General features: G+C 37.1%; 2 protein-coding genes and 1 pseudogene across 2 annotated transcripts; 1 reads left to right on the forward strand and 2 right to left on the reverse strand.

Moving 5' to 3' along the window:
- Positions 1–641, reverse strand: LOC107648073 (uncharacterized). Its single transcript, XM_016352089.3, has 2 exons — positions 572–641; positions 1–458 (listed from the first exon to the last, which is right to left on the reverse strand). Exons 1-2 carry the CDS (start codon positions 639–641, stop codon positions 1–3), a joined length of 528 nt encoding a protein of 175 aa, XP_016207575.2.
- Positions 642–5,239: 4,598 nt separating this feature from the next.
- Positions 5,240–6,163, forward strand: LOC110263226 (uncharacterized). The gene is made up of 2 exons (XM_021104221.2): positions 5,240–5,576; positions 5,706–6,163. Exons 1-2 carry the CDS (start codon positions 5,240–5,242, stop codon positions 6,161–6,163), a joined length of 795 nt encoding a protein of 264 aa, XP_020959880.2.
- Positions 6,164–11,827: 5,664 nt separating this feature from the next.
- LOC148554860 (protein FAR1-RELATED SEQUENCE 5-like) lies at positions 11,828–14,679 on the reverse strand (annotated as a pseudogene).
- Between the last annotated feature and the right edge of the window lie 4,377 nt (positions 14,680–19,056).

Raw genomic sequence — 19,056 nt, forward strand, 5'->3', positions numbered from 1 at the left:
TCAAGTCTCGAATAACTCGTTAAACTTCTTAAGATCAGACTTAAGCTTTTGATTCTCCTGTTCGAGACCCCGGATTCGCTGGTATGCTGGTTTTGATAACTGCTGTTCCAGTTCCTCAACCCGAACTCTCAAGCCTACCACGATCCTGTAGTTGTAGTTGTGGATTTCCTTCCCTACCAAAGATAACACCTTCCCCAACATTTTGAACGACGCATCCTGCCTTGCGTTTCCCTCATCCGGTGAAAACCTACCCTCAACGATCCAGTTAATGTCGCGTTGTTGGGATTGTAGTGTCACCCAATAGCCATGAAGCAACTCTCCACTGTCGAAAAAAAACTCTTGCCTGTTAAAGACCGGATAATCAAGTTTCAGCTGACAACACACACGAATGAGATACACCTCCATGTCTTCAACCAATACAAACTTATTCGAACATGTTTCCGGAACAATATTTGGTCCTGGACCACGATGACCATGACAAGCACCCAAAGTCATTCATCATCATAAGCAATGGGAATTTACAAAAAAAAAAAAAACCCGTGGCGTAACCCTCCCAAAACTTGCCCCCTACCTAGTGGTGTCTGAGAACAAGGAATCAATGCCATCTGTGATGACTCTCCCAATGCTGGGCCAACTTGCATGCTGATGAACTGTGTGGATAGAGAGAACGGTTGCTGCAATAGACTCGTTAGAGGATAAACTCCACAATGAAGCTTCGGAAGTGGGGCTGGTGGCAATGGTGGATCAACCACTCCCAACTATTGTTGGGCGTCTCTCAGAAGGCGGAAACCCTTGAATTCGGCATCTTTTGAACCCGTTAACTTGTTTTTTACAATCCTCCCAAGACGTATAGATACCAAGAATTCGCCCCCCTCTGAACAGCATAAAGCCTGTACTTTCCAGTGTCCATGGCTATTGCTTTTCGCAAAACTTTCTGGTGGGGATAACTCACCGTGAAAGAGGGATTCTCTTTCTCTATATGAAAGCCACACACTGGATATATAGCCACGTCAAGTAAAGTAAACCGTGAAAATCTCCTATTGATAGTAATAGGTGATAAAAATACTAGCAGACTCCGTTTAATATTAATTGAACTTATTTTCGTTTAATTTTAGTAAATATTTTAAGTGCTTTCGTATTAGTATCAACATTAACAATAACTTGAGCTTTAACAGGATGAATACAAATTTTTTATTATTAGCCACGTTAAAAATGAGCTTATCCACGGGGTATCATATTTTGTTTATTAATTACGTCACTGTAAGTAACATTTAATTCACTACTACCATAAATACTTTAATTTCCAAACGAACCCTCTACTGCCAACAATAAAAAAATAATGATATCATTTTCAAAGTTGCTCGTGATCACTACTTTCGAAACTTGTCGTTATCAATTAAGTATTGGTCTTATTAAAATTATTTTATTATTATTATTAAGTATCATGACCAACTATTATGTAAAATATAGGGAAAAAAATTCTTTACTCGAGGAAAAAGATCAACGTTAAACATTTAATTCTACTAAAAAAGAAAATAAATAAATAAATAAATAAATAAATCCAAAACTTTATTCACGTGGAAATCTATTTTCACTTCTCTACTCTCTCTCTCTCTCTCTCTCTCTCTCTCTCTCTCTCTCTCTCTCTTTGGTGACAGTCAATACTGCAGGATTATGATGGATGCTAAAACGACCCTGAGGTGAACACTAAATACTATTGCATGCTTCAGTTATCCAACTGTGTTCTCGTCACCCACAGTAATAAGTCTGTAGATATTTTTTATTTTCTCTTAATGCTGCATCTCCATTTATTTATTTATTTTGTTTAAGCAAATATTTCTTCATATATTGGGAGCATATTCTTATTAACAAATAATTTTCTTACATCGAAATTAGCAACTAAAATCAGACATTAATGTATTTGTGTGTAAATATATGTGTGGTTTAATTTATTATCAACGTGTATTTATATTCCAGTATGTGTTTTATACTAGTGACTACAAAAATAAAAAATAAAATTAATAAAAAGTTTAAAATTCAAATTTAAAATACATTTTTTCAATAATATTTTAAGAATATCAACCAACTCTGAAATAATATAGTCTAAGAATAATAAATATGTTGTTATTTTTACGCTATCATACATATTTTTATTTTATTTTTATAATAAAATAACTACTATTTTTAAATTTCAATAATTTTTTAATTAGTTTATATTCATTACACAATTATATACTACAAGTATTTATTGGAAAATAACACTACTACATGTAATGTAATGTAATTATGAAGACCAAAAAATAAGCGAGTTTATAACTATTATTAGATAAAAATATAATTAATTTAACAATGAGAGAATTGATAACTACAAGTACAAATAAATTAGATAGACGTAAAGCATATATTAGAATTGAAGATTAAATAAACGTAACTAACTCACATGACGTCCGACACAATACCGGTGCAATTGCTGTACACAAAAAATTATCTTCTCCGTCACAACAAGCTTCTCTTCGCTTATATGCACACCATACACCAAGGTAATTGCAGAAATAGAAATTATTCTTTGTTACTTCCCCGTTGTATAGACAACATTATCTCTTCTTTGTAACAATTACTCAACCTAAACATGATATCATCCGATGTTATTAATAAACCTCCAGAACCAAACCTTTCGATCTCACAAATTCTAAACCCACCGCATCATACCCCAAAATTGTACTAAATCTAACTTTGTAATCACCTCGTGCACCACTGTATTCTCATCGTCTAAATCTGAATGCTGCACTGCATCACCCCTCATCAGATATATGCTAACATGCTGCCTACCAATGCTGTGCAAACTAGCGTGGATCTCATTAACCACACTTGGTGGAATGTTTTCCTCCGCTGTGCAGCTTGAACAATTCTTCGAACCTCCGCTATTCACCTTTCCGGCTTCATTCTGCTCGTTGGGTGTATGAGGGGCTTCATGCTCCTCCTTGTCCTCCACGCCATCAAACCGAGCACGGACACCACAGACGGTTAGAGCAGCTGGAGATTGTACTGGAGCGACAACGTGAGATTGAACGAGCTCCAAAAGGGAAGTCCGACGATGATAGGATTCAAAAGAACCAATAAAGAAACTTTAAGCCGACCTCCGAGGTCGGAGAGCTCATGTCGATTGGGAAGATATTCTCAATCCGGGGTAAAGATCCTTTCACGGAAGAGATTTCACATCTGACGTGTCGGATGGAACTCGTAGCAAAACTTTCCCAACAATGTTAACTAAAGCGGCAATGAAGTGGTTTGACAATCTTCGACCTAGGTCTGTAACTTGTTTCGCCGACTTTGCAAGGAGTTCTTTTACCCGATTATTCATCCAGAAAGATAAGGTCAAACACGCTCCAAGCCTTTTAGGTTTCAAGTAAGAGGTCAGACAAACCCTTCGAGCTTTTGTCGAAAGCTTCAGCAAGACCTGCCTAGAGATTTCAAATTTGCCTACCGAAGCTGCCATCATGGGAAGTAGCTGATGGCTTCATAGAAGTCTGTTCTCCTAATCCAAGTCGAAGAGGCACCCGACCTCCCTGTATGAAGCACAAGAACGACCGAAAAAGTACATCAAGGTGGAGAAGAGTGGCCGGCTAAGAGAGCCTGTCCGAAGACACGTGTTCGTGGTGTTCTGGACGGAGAAGGCAATTTTTTGTGCAAAGTAATTGCGCCGGTATTGTGTCGGACGTCATGTGAGTTAGTTATGTTTACTTAATCTTCAATTCTAATATATGATTTACGTCTATCTAATTTATTTATACTTGTAGTTATCAATTCTCTCGTTGTTAAATTAATTATATTTTTATCCAACAATAGTTATAAAATCACTTATTTTTTTGTCTTCATAATTACATTACATTACATGTAGTAGTGTTATTTTCCAATAAATACTTGTAGTATATAATAGTGTAATGAATATAAACTAATTAAGAAATTATTGAAATTTAAAAATAGTAGTTATTTTATTATAAAAACAAAATAAAAATATGTATGATAGCGTAAAAATAACAACATATTTATTATTCTTGGACCATATTATTTTAGAGTTGGTTGATATTCTTAAAATATTATTGAAAAAATGTATTTTAAATTTGAATTTTAAATTTTTTATTAATTTTATTTTTTATTTTTGTAGACACTAGTATAAAACACATACTGAAATATAGATACACGTTGATAATAAATTAAACCACATATATATTTACACACAAAAATATTAATGGCTGATTTTAATTGCTAATTTCGGTGTAAAAAAATTATTTGTTAATAAGAATATGCTCCCAATATATGAAGAAATATTTGCTTAAACAAAATAAATAAATGGGGATGCAGCATTAAGAGAAAATAAGAAATATCTACAGACTTGTTACTGTGGGTGACGAGAACACATTTGGACAACTGAAGTACGCAATAGTATTCGGTGTTCACCTCAGGGTCGTTTCAGCGTCCATCATAATCCTGCAGTGTTGACTGTCACCAAAGAGAGAGAGAGAGAGTAAAGAAGTGGAAATAGATTTTCACGTGAATAAAATTTTGGATTTATTTATTTATTTATTTATTTATTATTTATTTATTTTCTTTTTGAGTAGAATTAAATGTTTAACGTTGATCTTTTTTCTCGAGTAAAGAATCTTTTTTCCTGTGTTTTACATAATAATTGATCCTGATACTTAATAATAATAATAAAATAATTTTAATAAGACCAATACTTAATTGATAACGACAAGTTTCGGAAATAGTGATCATGAGCAACTTTGAAAATGATATCATTAATTTTTTATTGTTGGCAATAAAGGGTTCGTTTGGAAATTAAAGTATTTATGGTAGTAGTGAATTAAATGTTACTTACAGTAACGTAATTAATAAACAAAATACGATACCCCTGTGGATAAGCTCATTTTTAACGTGGCTAATAATAAAAAAATTGTATTCATCCTATTAAAGCTCAAGTTATTGTTAATGTTGATACTAACAGGAAAGCACTTAATATTTTAGTAATATTTACTAAAATTAAACGAAAATAAGTTCAATTAATATTAAACAGAGTCTGCTAGTATTTTTTTCACCTATTACTATCAATAGGAGATTTTCACGGTTTACTTTACTTGACGTGGCTATATATCCAGTGTGTGGCTTTCATATAGAGAAAGAGAAGCCCTCTTTCACGGTGAGTTATCCCCACTAGAAACTTTTGCGAAAAGCAATAGCCATGGACACTGGAAAGTACAGGCTTTATGCTGTTCGGAGGGGGCGAATTCCTGGTATCTATACGTCTTGGAAGGACTGTAAAGAACAAGTTAACGAGTTCAAAAATGCCGAGTTCAAGGGTTTCCGCCTCCTAAGAGACGCCCAACAATGGTTGGGAGTGGTTGATCCACCATTGCCACCACCCCCACTTCCGGAGCTTCATTGTGGAGTTTATCCTCCGACGGGTCTGTTGCAGCAACCGTTTCCTCTATCCACACAGTTCAACAGCATGCAAGTTAGCCCAGCATTGGGAAAGTCATCACAGAAGGCATTCGTTCCTTGTTCTCAAACACCACTAGGTAGGGGGCAAGTTTTGGGAGGGTTACGCCATGGTTTTATTATTATTATTATTATTATTGTTATTGTAAATTCCCATTGCTTATGATGATGAATGACTTTGGGTGTTTGTCATGGTCATCGTGGTCCAGGACCGAATATTGTTCCGGAAACATGTTCGAATCAATTTGTATTGGTTGAAGACATGGAGGTGTATCTCATTCGTGTGTGTTGCCAGCTGAAGCTTGATTATCCGGTCTTTAACAGGCGAGAGTTTTTTTCCGGCAGCGGAGAGTTACTTCATGGCTATTGGGTGACACTGCTATCCCAACAACACGACATTAACTGGATCGTTGAGGGTGGGTTCTCACCGGATGAGGGGAACGCAAGGCAAGATGCGTCGTTCAAAATGTTGGGGAAGGTGTTATCTTTGGTCGGGAAGGAAATCCACGACTACAACTATAGGATCGTGGCAGGCTTGAGAGTTCGGGCTAAGGAATTGGAACAGCAGTTATCAAAACCAGCATACCAGCGAATCCGGAATCTCGAACAGGCGAATCAAAAGCTTAAGTCTGATCTTCAGAAGTTTAACGAGTTATTCGAGACTTGAAGGGAGGGATGACTATGGTAGCAAGTTTATATTTTGACAGTTTAGCAGTTTAGTGTTAAGTTGGTCCTTTACTATTGTCATGTTTAGTAGTCACCCCTGTTTATGTTTTTCTATTGTTAACATTGACGGTGACTCTTGTAACGTCAGGAACGGTGATTTTGCTGTCGGGTTTATTTTGCTTTCCACTGACCTCCAAGGATAGTTCATGAACTAATTATGAAAATGTTAACGTTAATTACTTATTTTATGGTGGTTGGGTCTGTAACTTACAGTTATTTGAATTTAATTTTTTTAACTTAACTATTCATACGAATAGTAAAGTTAGGCATATTGCTGCAAAAATAGGGACGTAGGGCTTCGTGCCCAAAGAATTAATGTATTTAAATTACCGAGGAAGTAGACAGTCAAATCAACTATTTCCTAATCACAAAATTTTCTAGAACTGATGACGCTAGGGGTTTAGGCAATGGAACTCCTTGTTATAGACGCAGTTGTTGAGTTAATTTTTTTTAATTATTTGATTTAGTTTTCCAACCATAAACTGAGGTATAGTCTGCTGCCAATGCTATAGGGTTTCATTTACCTATTTGATGAGAAGGGAGGAGGTGTTTGTCCTGTCTTGTCAAATAGATATGAAGAGGTGTGCGGATTTGGTTGGGAAAAGTTTCATGTCTGGTTGGATAAAGAGAAAGGAAACCCGTCGTTGCAGTTGACATTAGCAACAGGAATGAGTAAGTTTTTCCGTCTTGTGCGTTGTCCCACAAAGTAAATATGCTGACACACTGCTCCCTTCGGCCCATTAGGCCCGAACACCAGGGAATCCCAACTATAACAAATTAAAAGTTGGGGTTTACTATGCTTTCTAAGACGCGATATGGGCCGAAGTTGAACACAGAAGGTGAATACACTTATCAGTGGCATATGTTTGAGTAGCCACACGTATGTGATATTTATGTACTACAATATAAAAGGGAATTGTGCGAAGCACACTTGTTTCCTCACCCATTGTATCCCTATCTATTGAAGCCTTGATCGTACTGTGCACGATGGAGTTACCAAAAGATGAAAGCATTGAGGATGCAGTGAAGCATCAAAAGAGAACAACAAAGGAGGAATCAATGGATCGGGTGACCACCGTCGAAGATGCAGTCAGCGGTGTCGATGATCAGACAAAGGTATGAGAACGTTGTTGTGTTTCAGCAAAAGTTCTTTCTTTTTTTGTTAGTTGATCATCTATTTAGTATAAGTTGCACACGGAAAGAGTGACATCCTTCCCTTATATGGTCATTGTTTAAAAACAGTTAACCGGAGATGACATGATTTTGGGGATCCTAAAGACACAAGCAAACCAAATACAGGCCCTAACAACAGTCGTGGCACAGCACGGTCGGGTGCTGGAACTTCTCACATCATTAAATGTACCATCGGCTAGTTGTGAGAAACTGATCATAGACCTGAACCTAAACTCGGATCCCAATGGAGGAATGGATATTTACCCAGGTGATGGAACACAAAAACCGCCGGTGAAAGAGGTAGGTCACACCAGGACGCTCCCAAGTGAAGCTCCGACGCGCCAAGAGTGTCCTCCACCAAAACCAAACGACGTTGTCTAATGTATGTCGGTGCCCCCGGCTACAAGGATGGGCAGGGTCAATAAGGGAGCAGCCGGTACTCACCTTCCAACATCACAAGTCAACTTAAAGGTTTGTAGTCCTCCAACCTCATTTTTTTCAGCTTATTGTTGCCTTATTTTTTCTAAAGAAATTCTCGGTCGTATTTTTATATATATAATTTCCTTGATGTCAGGGAAAGCTGTCCTTTAAAGATGAATGGGAATCTTCACACAAACTCATTAGAAACATAAAGTCCACTGGTCCTGGCTCTTCATGGACATTTTACACACACAGGAGTGCGGACATTAGGTCGGAGAAGACTCCAAAGGTATAGAAAATACTGCATGGAAACCCTCCACAGCTATTGTGTTATATGTTTAAGGTCTAATTTCTCACATTTCTGATTTCTGTGGAAAGAAAGTTGTGTTTTTGGTGTAGATAAATTTTCTTTTCGTATTGGTCCAGACCACAAATCTATGGGTTCATTTATCCTATAGAATGTTTATGTCACCTTTTTTGGTTCAGACTGCATTTTATTTTAAACTATGTAGACTAACATTTGCATGCACAATTTGGTGAACATACTGTTTCAAGGTCCAATACTGCAACTTGGGCCACATATGGCTTTATTTCAACCCAAAATTCTTCTTATAGTCCGATGGACTGCTTTCCATTTTTGTCATTGTTCTTGGGATCAATTTAACTAAACTCCAATTGGGAGGTTTCTGGATTACACCGTGAACTTTTTTTGTTTTGTTATGCAAACTGAGTTACCTCGACACCATTGGGTCCTTTCTTAAATTTAAAACATGTTGAGCTCGTATAATAAGAATTTTAATTTTTACGATTCTAACACCTTTATGGATAAACAGTGCTTGGACCTATCACTCTGGTCCCCTCCAGCGATGTTATTTGTTAGTCACGAACTCGCTGTTGAGGCCTACATCTTTGCCAATAGTCTACAACCAAGGTGAGTAGTAACCTTTTCGGGTCTTGTTGTTCCAAAGTCTCGATTTTTTTTCGCATGGAAACTAGTTTCTCCACTAACGACTCTTCTATTTTATTTATGCGTTCTGGTAGCGAAATATTGGTGGAGAATGACCATTGCACTGGAAATCGAGAGGCCCTTTGGACATTACGCCCGGGAGAGGAGGTCGTCGATGACGTAAGTGCCTTGAAATTTGAATTTCTCGCAACGTGTTTACATTTGTTTTGAATACATCCGTTAATTGCTTGCACATAACGTGTCCAACCACTAGGTAATCAACCTTGTCGTGGCAATGGTTTCATCAAATAAGGCTGAGAAACAAAGGTGGTGGCTTCCTACCACGTTTGCAGTGAGTTTGTTCCCCGGTTAAACGGATTTTAGTGAAAGGTGGACTACTCTCGATTGGCCATTAAACTGCTTCATAATTTTTTTGTTGCCAATTATGTTATCTGTAGCAAATAACGATGAGCCCTGGCTGTCATTGCAAGTCAACCTTGGATTACATCGTTGCTAAGTACATGGGTTCTGCCGACAATCTACTGAAGGTAAGCCTTTTCACACCACAAAAATTTACTAACCAAATAAACTATCATCATAATTAGAATCTCAGTGGCTAGTGTTCGTGTCGGTGCAGATTTACGTTCCTCTGTATTTGATGATTGTTGACATGTGGGATCAGAATTTGATTTATCTGGATTCATTGAAGTCTAGTGACGAGCGACAGGCTAGAATAGACCAAATGCTGGAAGTTGTGCGTTCTTCTCACCACTGATTCTCGTATAATCATGCAGCCATTTTATTTTTTTTTTGGATATTATTGGCTTCGATGTTTTGTTTATTTCTTTATTAACCTATTTGCTTGATCAACAATATGCAAAATTTGTTCTCCAAAGCTTCATAATTTTTAAGCTTGATGCCATACATGTTTCTGACCATTGTATCTCACTTATTACTGTAGGCTCGTTTGCTTGAGTTATTATTGTTTGACAAGTCAGCATACGAGTCTAAGACCACTGTTTCGAAGTGTATATGAAAATTTAGGATCCATGAGCCACACATTTCGCAACAGGCTGCGGACTCGTATGTTGTCAACTCTTTGAAATGTTCCATTCTGCCATGCTTACTTTATTCATTATAAGTGTTTTGTGTTTGCAGCATGGACTGCAGGGTTTGGGTTGCAGAGTGGATGATCGAATATAATTTATGGGCATCGTACGACCTTCAGGTTAGATAATAAAATGGTTCAGGAAATGATTTCTAACTTGTATATGTTTTAGGTTGACGTTCGTTCGGTCACAATGAGCCTATATATATTACCATTGTGCGTTCTCGTTTTAGGAGGTCAACGACACCACCAGAATGACCATTGCTGTTGATCTTGTGACGGGTGACCACAACCCAATCTCCGAAGAAGTTCAACAGAAGGCCGTTCAATTTTGGGACAGGAACATGATTTGTTCATACATGAAAGGAGTTAGACCAAGAAAGAGGACCCGTAGCCCTGCGGGACCACTAGTCCCTAAATTGCATGTGGATCGTATCACAACATTTTTGGGAGTTTGAATGCTCTTTCAAATGCAGTAATGGATCTTTGGGTTGATGAATTTGCCTGCGTTCATAACTTTGTCGGTGCTCCTTTTTTTTGCTCAAGATGAACGAAGCGCAATCTGGGTTGAAAGATTGGTCATGTGACCGTACTTGTCGGGTTAACATTTTTTGGCGTTAAATGCATCAAATGAAATCTGGGTGATACTAAATTTTTTTGTGTCCATAGTTGACGGTGATAAATTTTTTGCTCTTGAATTAGTGGCCTCAATTGTACGCAGAAAACAATATTATTGTATGGCATGTTGTGAATGTTCCTCAATAGATAGATGTTCTAAATGAAATGTTACCCCATATTTCATTCACTACACTTGTCCATGCCGAATACATGGCATTCAACATGGGCATACTAAGGTCAGCATGAGTGAGTAGGTTTAAGGTTAGATATACTAGTTACCATGAGCCACGGAAAACTAAACCCTATGATATGGTGAATTTTTGGTTGTATTGACTCATTTTTACCACTAATAAAGCCCGTTACCATAAGTCACTTAACAACCTATACACCGCCTTTGCTTCATGAATATTGAACTATTTTAATTCAGGACCGCTTGGACAACAAGGCAAAAAGAACACGCCTGGTTAAAACATATGAGTCTAACTTATGATCATGGTCGGTTGACTAATAATAAGGGTAGTAGACTAAATCGAAGTGGTCATGTGAGTATTTCCAAGACTTTGAATTATTTTTATCCTTACTATTACTAGTGTTATTATTGGTTTCATCATTCTCATGTTATTGTTCAATGTTTCCGCACATGATAATTGTAGTTCTTTCAACCACGAATACAAGTCTAATACACACACTTCATCAAATATATGTACTCCAATAAAAAATACCTGGTCGCAATAATTCTCCATAGAAAAGATATAATTTGTTTTCCAAATTTCCTTAATCGGTGGAACAAATAACATTTCATTGGCACTAAATTAGGCAGTCAACCACCCAACCAATACTATACTCAAGCAAGGAGAGAAACTTACACTTCAGAAAACAAATAGCGTAAAGCACAGTTATAATATAATGAAACTGATTTCTCTAATGAAATCGATTTTCGGCTAACAATCATGCTGGAAGCCTCGAACCTAGTCTTGCACTGATATCAATTATTTGAGTCATCAGCTGCACAAGTTAAAGTATATATAATCACCACATTTGGTTTGAGAATTTGTTATTCGGTGCCACCAGAACATGAGTGCGAAACTAAGATTTTTAACCAGGACAAACTTACTAAAACCACGTACCTGTGTTAGTAACTTATCTGTGTTACTTTTCACGTTCCTATCGCATTCCATAGTCTCACTACATACAGTTGCAGCAGGTTTCATCTTCAAACCTAATTCCTCTAAATATACGTACATAGCCAATTTGTTGGGTTTTGGATCACCCTTTTTGCCCTTGTCGAATCGGACCTGCACGCCAATCAGGGAAATGAAGTCATCAATAGGAATAAAAACTCATAATTTTTGAAACACATGAATGTACTTGCTACAATAAGAAAGGATATGCGGCGTTTTCACCCTTTTCGTTGGTGATGACCCCTCCGACCCTAAATTTGTTACCTCAAAATCTTTGTTGTCTTCAACTTTTGAAACGAAGGCAGGTCCGCATTACAGTGCCGTTTTGTGTGCCCTATTTTTTAGCAACGGGTGCAGCGCCTCTTCCGTCTACCTTGCTTCCTAACACGAGGGGCAGCGTTGGTCTTCAGCACATCAGGGTCATGTAAATCAACTGTATCGTGTGCTTTCTTCTGACGGACATTTTCATGGATTCTATCCAGTTCCTAACACAGTGTATGAAGGCCGTTAAGCGCATGTGTGAATGACGATGGTCTTCTAGCTCCAACATATAGTATCCACTGTGCGGCTGCATGAAGTGCACCATGGCGCAGTAAGAAACCCCTTTCACTACCAACTTTCATTATCTCGGCATATTTATCCAACAACTTTACATCCTTGCGCCACCTTTTCAGAACCAGCCTTTCAGGAATTTGAGTCAAATGCTCATGCTTTATTACAAAAAACATGTGACAACAAGGAATTCCCTTTTGGCTCCAAAAATTGCATCAGCACTCCATTTTCCTTGAAACCCTATCGTACAACACCATCATCTCTGTACTTGGGTCGTCGTATTCTTCCAATGTGTACACCATTGTAGTTGAACATCTAATCTTGGCTACAAAATTAACTGCACTGACACTGACTATTTCCTTCTTCGCATCAACGAATATCTCCCGTGTGTATACATTTGCAGTATACTTTTCAAGAGGATCCAAACAAGTTGTCATAACCGGCATCCCATAGAGTGATCTAAATTGTGCAAGTAATTCGTTATTTCGGTATTCTCACACGACCAACTCCAAATTTTGAACCATATCAAGGAGACTGTGCCTAAACTTAAGAAAATTCTTCACATACGCGTTAATGCCTTCGCACCGGGATGTTGTTTGAAAACCTGCACAGAACTTGTCTTGTAGATACGCATTAGCCCACATCATCCTCTTCTGAAAAGTTTCTTTGGCCCAAAAACTGTTTTGCAACCCATACTCTTCAATGGCATCATCCCACTCAGCCTCAAATTCATCTATTTCCATATCTGAGTACAGCCACCGGGTGAAACATTGCTACAGTCCCTCTTCCTTCACATTAGCGGTTACGTTATTCTCTATATGCCAAGCACACAATCGATGTGTTGCCTCCGAAAAAATAGACTTGATTGCAGCTTTCATCGAATCATAGCCATCCGTGACTACAACTGACGGCTTTTTGTTACACATGACTTCCAACAAATTTTCCAGCAACCACTTATAAGACCCAACGCTTTCATCTAACACCAAGCCAAACCCAAATATTATCGTCTGCTTATGGTTATTCACACCAGAAAATATCACCAGCGGTCTCCGATATTTATTTTTCTTGTACGTTGAATCAAAGGCTAGGACATTCCCAAAGTATTGGTAATCAACTCTACTGCCACCATCGGCCCAAAACATATTGGCCAGCATATTATCCTTAGTAACATTATACCTAGCCATCGACATCGGATTCCCTCAAAATATACAACAGCGGCATTAGAGTCCCCATCAATAAGCTTTGCATGCTTAGCCTTGTTAATATAATTGTATGCATCCTTCTTAGTGAAGCCCATTAGAGAATAGCCACTAGCTTGTCCAGCCATATACTCCAGAATCTTAAATGTCGGAACACCATGAGCCTGCATACCAGATATTTGTGCCTTGGCAAAACAACTTATTTCTCTAAAATTCGTTATCATATGAACCATATAATACGGAGTTAAATCTTGGTTATGATCTAATACTATTTTTCTCACCCTCCATATACCACTGACCACATCAAAGTAGACTGGCAGCTTTGCCTCATAATTTGTGTGCGTTTTCGGTCTGTGACCTCTTTGCCTATCGAGCCTATCATAGTGATGACGTTGTCTCAGGCCCGCTCTGTTACAAAAAGATTTCCTATGAATAACCCTTCCACTTTCATCTTTTCCCGAGTCACCCTTCCGAATACCAAAACCAAAACATTTGCCGAACCTCCTGTAAAATTCATATGCTGCTTCATCGCTTCGGAATGCCTTACTCATTATCTCTTCTTTACTCAACTGTAATACATCTCCATAGTCACCGACTTCTTTATCCAACATATCGTATCCAGTCTCAGCCATTAAAATTTTCAATGAATTTTTTAGTTCAATAAATTCAACAACGAATACCCTGAAAGAAAATTTGCATCAAAATAAATAATAAAATTAACTGATCAGTAAGACAGCAACAAAAAATCTCTTCACCAATGTGATTGATTAATTCCAAATACAATACCTGAGTCGCAGAACATAATCTTTCCTGAACAACATCACACTATACTCACTAATCCACACCTTTGCAGTACTAACCAACCCCAATACATGATATACCTGCATCTCTATGGATTAAGTCCACTTATTCTAAATATCACTTCATTTTGACATATGAAGAAAGCACGCTACACTTACTCATCAACTTAGGCTAAAGATTTTTACAATCAATCATGCAGCAACAACAAGCTCTTTTTATTTCTAAAAAATTATTCTCAACCATCATTACGTCAGAAAAATATCTTACATCACAAATTATATGCATTACCAACAAATCCCCAATAACACTTACAAATAAAGAAAATTTGGGATCGATTTCATGTGTTCTGTTGAAAAAACTTACCGGCTTAAATGGTACCGACACTAATCAACCCTGCTCCCGTTCCTTTCCCTTCATACCCTTCAATTTCTCAGGCCTTTCACCATCTATTGCCGTCATCTTTCCCCCTCCTAACACCGATATAGAGTCTGCGTTACCCTAATTCTTTCAACACTTCTTTCACATAGTAGTTATTATTATTATTATTATCATTATCATTATCATTATCATTATCATTAGACTGGGACTAAGCATAGGGAGGGATAAGGTAGCATCCCAATCCATTTATGTTGAATAAATAACCCAGCTACAAAAAATCTTATTGGGCTTGAAATAAAAATAGCCCAAACATTTAATCACAATAATTAATACAACACAATACTTATCTCATTAATCTGTTTTACCTGTTACAGTCTGCCGTTTCTACTTCTGGTCAGAGTTGCTATTTTTTAGGGAACAACTTGACACATGTCCACCAACCAACTTCTCCACGTTGCTTCAGCATATAAGGAAAATTTTTTCTTTCATCACCGTAGCATTGCCCATAAATATATAGAGAAATTCTATGGTGCTGACCAAAGAAAGCAAGCATATTATGTTGTCCTTAGGTGTCTTTCAGGAAGAACAACACGTAGTTTTTGTGCTCTCATTTCTGTTTCGATTAAGGAGGTTTCTGTTTTGAATAAGGAGAGTAATTAAGTGGCTATTTAACTATTGCTTGGGCTGGGTTTAAATTGGACTTTTTAGTGAACAATATTTGGAATGATCCATTCAAATTTTAAAACTATAAAATGCAAGAAAAAAATTATAATTATGGAATCCAAAACTGTTACTTTATGGAAGTGAAATTTAAAAAAAATTTAATTTTAAATTATATTATTTACATAATTTTATTTAATTTTAAAATTTAACAATTTAAAATTTAAATTATATATATATATATTGATTTTAAACTTTTTAAAATTGAAAAGTTAAATCATTAATTTTAGAGGAGAAACAACCGCCGACCAGCCCGAACATTGCGACGACAGAGCAGAAGACGATGACCACAAACCAAAATATGTAGAGGCAGAGAAGAGGAAAACGGTGACCCACACCACTGACGGCAACGTTGACCTCCCAGAGGACGGCGATGGTAAATAGCGATGAGGGAATGAGATGACACTGGGTTTAGAACTGGAGGGCGGACGGAGAAGAGACATAGCTGGGTTTCAACACCAACCAACTAAGGAGGTCCAGTTCACCTTAGAACTGCAAGCCACGTTTGAGACTTCTTCATAACCACAAACAACCGTTCTCAATGTCCGTTTCAAGCAGGAATTGATCAGTTTGGGAACAATTTTCGGGAGTGATGGAGGAGTCTCTCAACCCGTGATTAGCGCTGCAGTAATGACAGCCACGGAAAAGGGTGGCGAGCAGCATCTCATAGGCTGGGCAAGTGGGCATGATAAAAACCTTCATCAATGGAGTAGACGCGCAGCAGGAGATGATGAGATGTGTTTAAGTGGGTTACTGGAGTGTAGGAGCTTTGATTGGGTTACTAGAGTTTTTTTTAATTATTTTTAATATTTTTATTAATGATAAAATATAGAATTAGGTACTATTTTGATTCTTAAGATATAACTTAATTTTAAAATTATCTTTTTTGACCTAAATCTTAAAATTCTGGACTAAATTATTTCTAATAAAAAAATTATAAAATTAAAAAAAAAAGAAGCCATTAATGGAAGAATATAGAACCACAAAGAAACTATGAATGGAGCACCAACAACAAAATACACAATATTCAATTTTATTTGATGTCAATGCTTTTTTTTTTTAAATATCACACATACAAGTTGATTTGGTTTATATTAAGTAAAAGAAGAATATTTTGCTTTTATAATTTACTAGGAATGTATTTAAAAAATGTGCAAAACTTATATTTAATTTATCATATTATAAACAGGTTATAATATTTATATTGTCTATTATATATAACTATTAAGGTGAGAATTATTTACACCTCACGGTCAATAAATAATATTTAATATGATTATCAAATGAAAGAAAAAATATTGATGTTAATATTCATGTAGTTTATACATAGATTTATTACATAAATAATTTTTAAAGTGATATAATTTGATTCTGTATTTATATCAAATAGATAATTTGAATTTAAGAATTTAAAAATATAGTTTCTTAATTAATAAATATTTTTAGCCTAATTATATTAAAATAATTAATATTATTCTTTTTTTTCTAACTGTACTTTTTTTTGTATTATTCCTAACTGTACTATTACTACAATTAGTACAATATTACTATTCCATTTTATTCTTTTCAAGGTCCTTCTTTTCGATTTTTTTTAATCTAAAAATTCATGACATACCAACAATAAAAACAATGTATTGGGCCCAAGCTCTAAACTCCATCGTCTAGTCTCCCTTATCAGCCTACACATTTAACGTTAATTAATGATGCTTCTCCCAAACAGATAACGGGAACATTAATGCAGCTCATAGCTAACCAAAAAATAGCATCTCATGAATCAACCGTCTCCACACATATGTCACACTAATATGTGAACACATAGTGTCAGCATCACATCCTTACTTTCATGATCAGCACCAAAGAACTTCCCACGCTGAAGTTATGAGTAACAATTATTGTGATACAATGATACTAGAAATACTCAAGAATTAGAATTTTTCTGGGTTTGAAATAAATAAAAAGGAATGATTTAAACTCCTTTGAGAATTCAAATTCCCACTTTTTCTCATTTACAAATCAGACCAAAAAGAATCTGATTTTGAAATCAATTCTCACACCAATTTAATTTAGCATATTAAATGTCAAAAATATCTCTATTAATAATTAAATATTTTAATTTTGTCCAACATCTATTTAGTCCTCTTTCTTTCCCTTTTTGACCATAATTGACGTATGTTTCAATTTGTTGCTGAAGCTGAGAAGTTGTGAAGTCAGCCACCATTGTTATGTTGTCACCATTATCATTACTTGCAGAACCACCCATCCATTTGTATTTATTCCATTTGTGTGAAACTTTTTTTAAGAGGCAAGTTGTGTTTATATTATTTTTTACATTGTTTTAAGTTTATTTTTTGTTCTGTACTTTTGTTTAATTTGTATATTGTACAAGATGTGTCCGGTACGGGTTGAGAGATGGATTGGAAACTTGCGGATCGAGGCGGATGTCGGATTATTTGACTGGATCAATGGAGGGTGATACCTGCAAAGACACTCCGACGCTCAAGTCAGAATGGATTTGAGAGGTATAAGGTGTGTAGAGTGAATGACATATCTGAGGGGGCCAGGGGATCCCCTTTATATAGGTGATGGTGATTATCTTATCTTATCTTATTCGATTAAGATAAGGGAGGTATTTGAATTTGATTGTTGGTTAGAAGCTTTAGTAAGCCGATTTCAGACTTTCCAGAAGGGCGAAGCGGGTCAGATCCGGGTAACCAGGTTAGAGACTGTTTTGGGTGTGGGATCGTGGGCCAGATCCGTAACAGTTGCCCCCGCAGCAGGAGAGCGAACGAGGTCGGTCTCTGTCGCTGGAGAATATGGTTTTGGCCGTTGGTGGCCTTCTTCGGTTTGTTGGAGCGGAGTTCCTAGTTGACGGATCTTGTTTATCGCGGGGGGTTGGCGCGTCGGGCCTGAGTTTTGTGGTTCAGCTGAGGTTCGTCTTTTTTGGAGTTTATGTCTTTTGATTGACGCGAACTTTCCGTATTCTTGCATCCGTTTCATTTTTTTAGGCGTGCTGTCAGTTTTATTTTTCTGAGGGAGCATTTATTGTGAGGGAACGTTTGGGCTGCTTTCCAATTTTACCCCTCTGCGTCATGTTTATACATGGGGTTTTTTACATCTTTTTGCCATTTTGAAACCGTTTTGGTTTTTTACCTTTCTTCCATCATTCATTTCATTTCCTAGTTGCTTTTGCTTCTTCTCTGTGAACCTCTCTTTCTTCTCTCTCTCATTTTGGTGTTTTTCCTGCTTCTTTGCTGTCGTGCTTCTGCTTCCTGCTCTTCAAGTTTGCGCTCGCATTTTCATGTTGGTGTTCTTTCTCTTTACCCTCGTAATCCGCATTGCCTGTTTCTTGTGTTTCTGTTTTATTTTTACTTGCCTCTCTTTGGTGTTTTTTAGTTTAGTGTGGATTAGGGCTGTATCCTGCTTTTGTATGATGGTCTTTGTTTTTTGGGGTAGTGGGTTTTTGAGGGGGATGAGCACCACTGTATCATTTGCAGTAGATAGTGGCGTGTGTTTTGATTTTTCTCCACCGGTTTTTGCTGTACGGTTTTGGGCTGATGGTGGTGCTCACCTCTGTTTTAGGTATGGCTCGGTGGAGGACTGAGGGTACGGGTGTTCCGGTGGTTCCTGCCGGTGGTGTTCCCTCCCTTTATTCCTGGGTGACCAGTGATGTTTGGGGGACGCCGTCCCGGGTGACGGAGGCGGACCTTCAGCGGCTCTGCGATCAGGGGGCTATTGGCG

Source organism: Arachis ipaensis, chromosome B6 (assembly GCF_059453495.1).
Source record: "Arachis ipaensis isolate K30076 ecotype BB chromosome B6, ASM5945349v1, whole genome shotgun sequence".
NCBI classification, from domain to species: domain Eukaryota; kingdom Viridiplantae; phylum Streptophyta; class Magnoliopsida; order Fabales; family Fabaceae; genus Arachis; species Arachis ipaensis.

What these genes read in the sequence shown, in the direction of transcription:
- LOC107648073 (XM_016352089.3), bottom strand. Translation starts at nt 641, where the DNA reads ATGCAAGTTGGCCCAGCATTGGGAGAGTCATCACAGATGGCATTGATT. An exon ending in TTGTTCTCAGACACCACTAG is followed by an intron (nt 459 to 571) that starts GTAGGGGGCAAG and finishes ATCGTGGTCCAG; the next exon opens with GACCAAATATTGTTCCGGAA.
- LOC110263226 (XM_021104221.2), top strand. Translation starts at nt 5,240, where the DNA reads ATGGACACTGGAAAGTACAGGCTTTATGCTGTTCGGAGGGGGCGAATT. An exon ending in TTGTTCTCAAACACCACTAG is followed by an intron (nt 5,577 to 5,705) that starts GTAGGGGGCAAG and finishes ATCGTGGTCCAG; the next exon opens with GACCGAATATTGTTCCGGAA.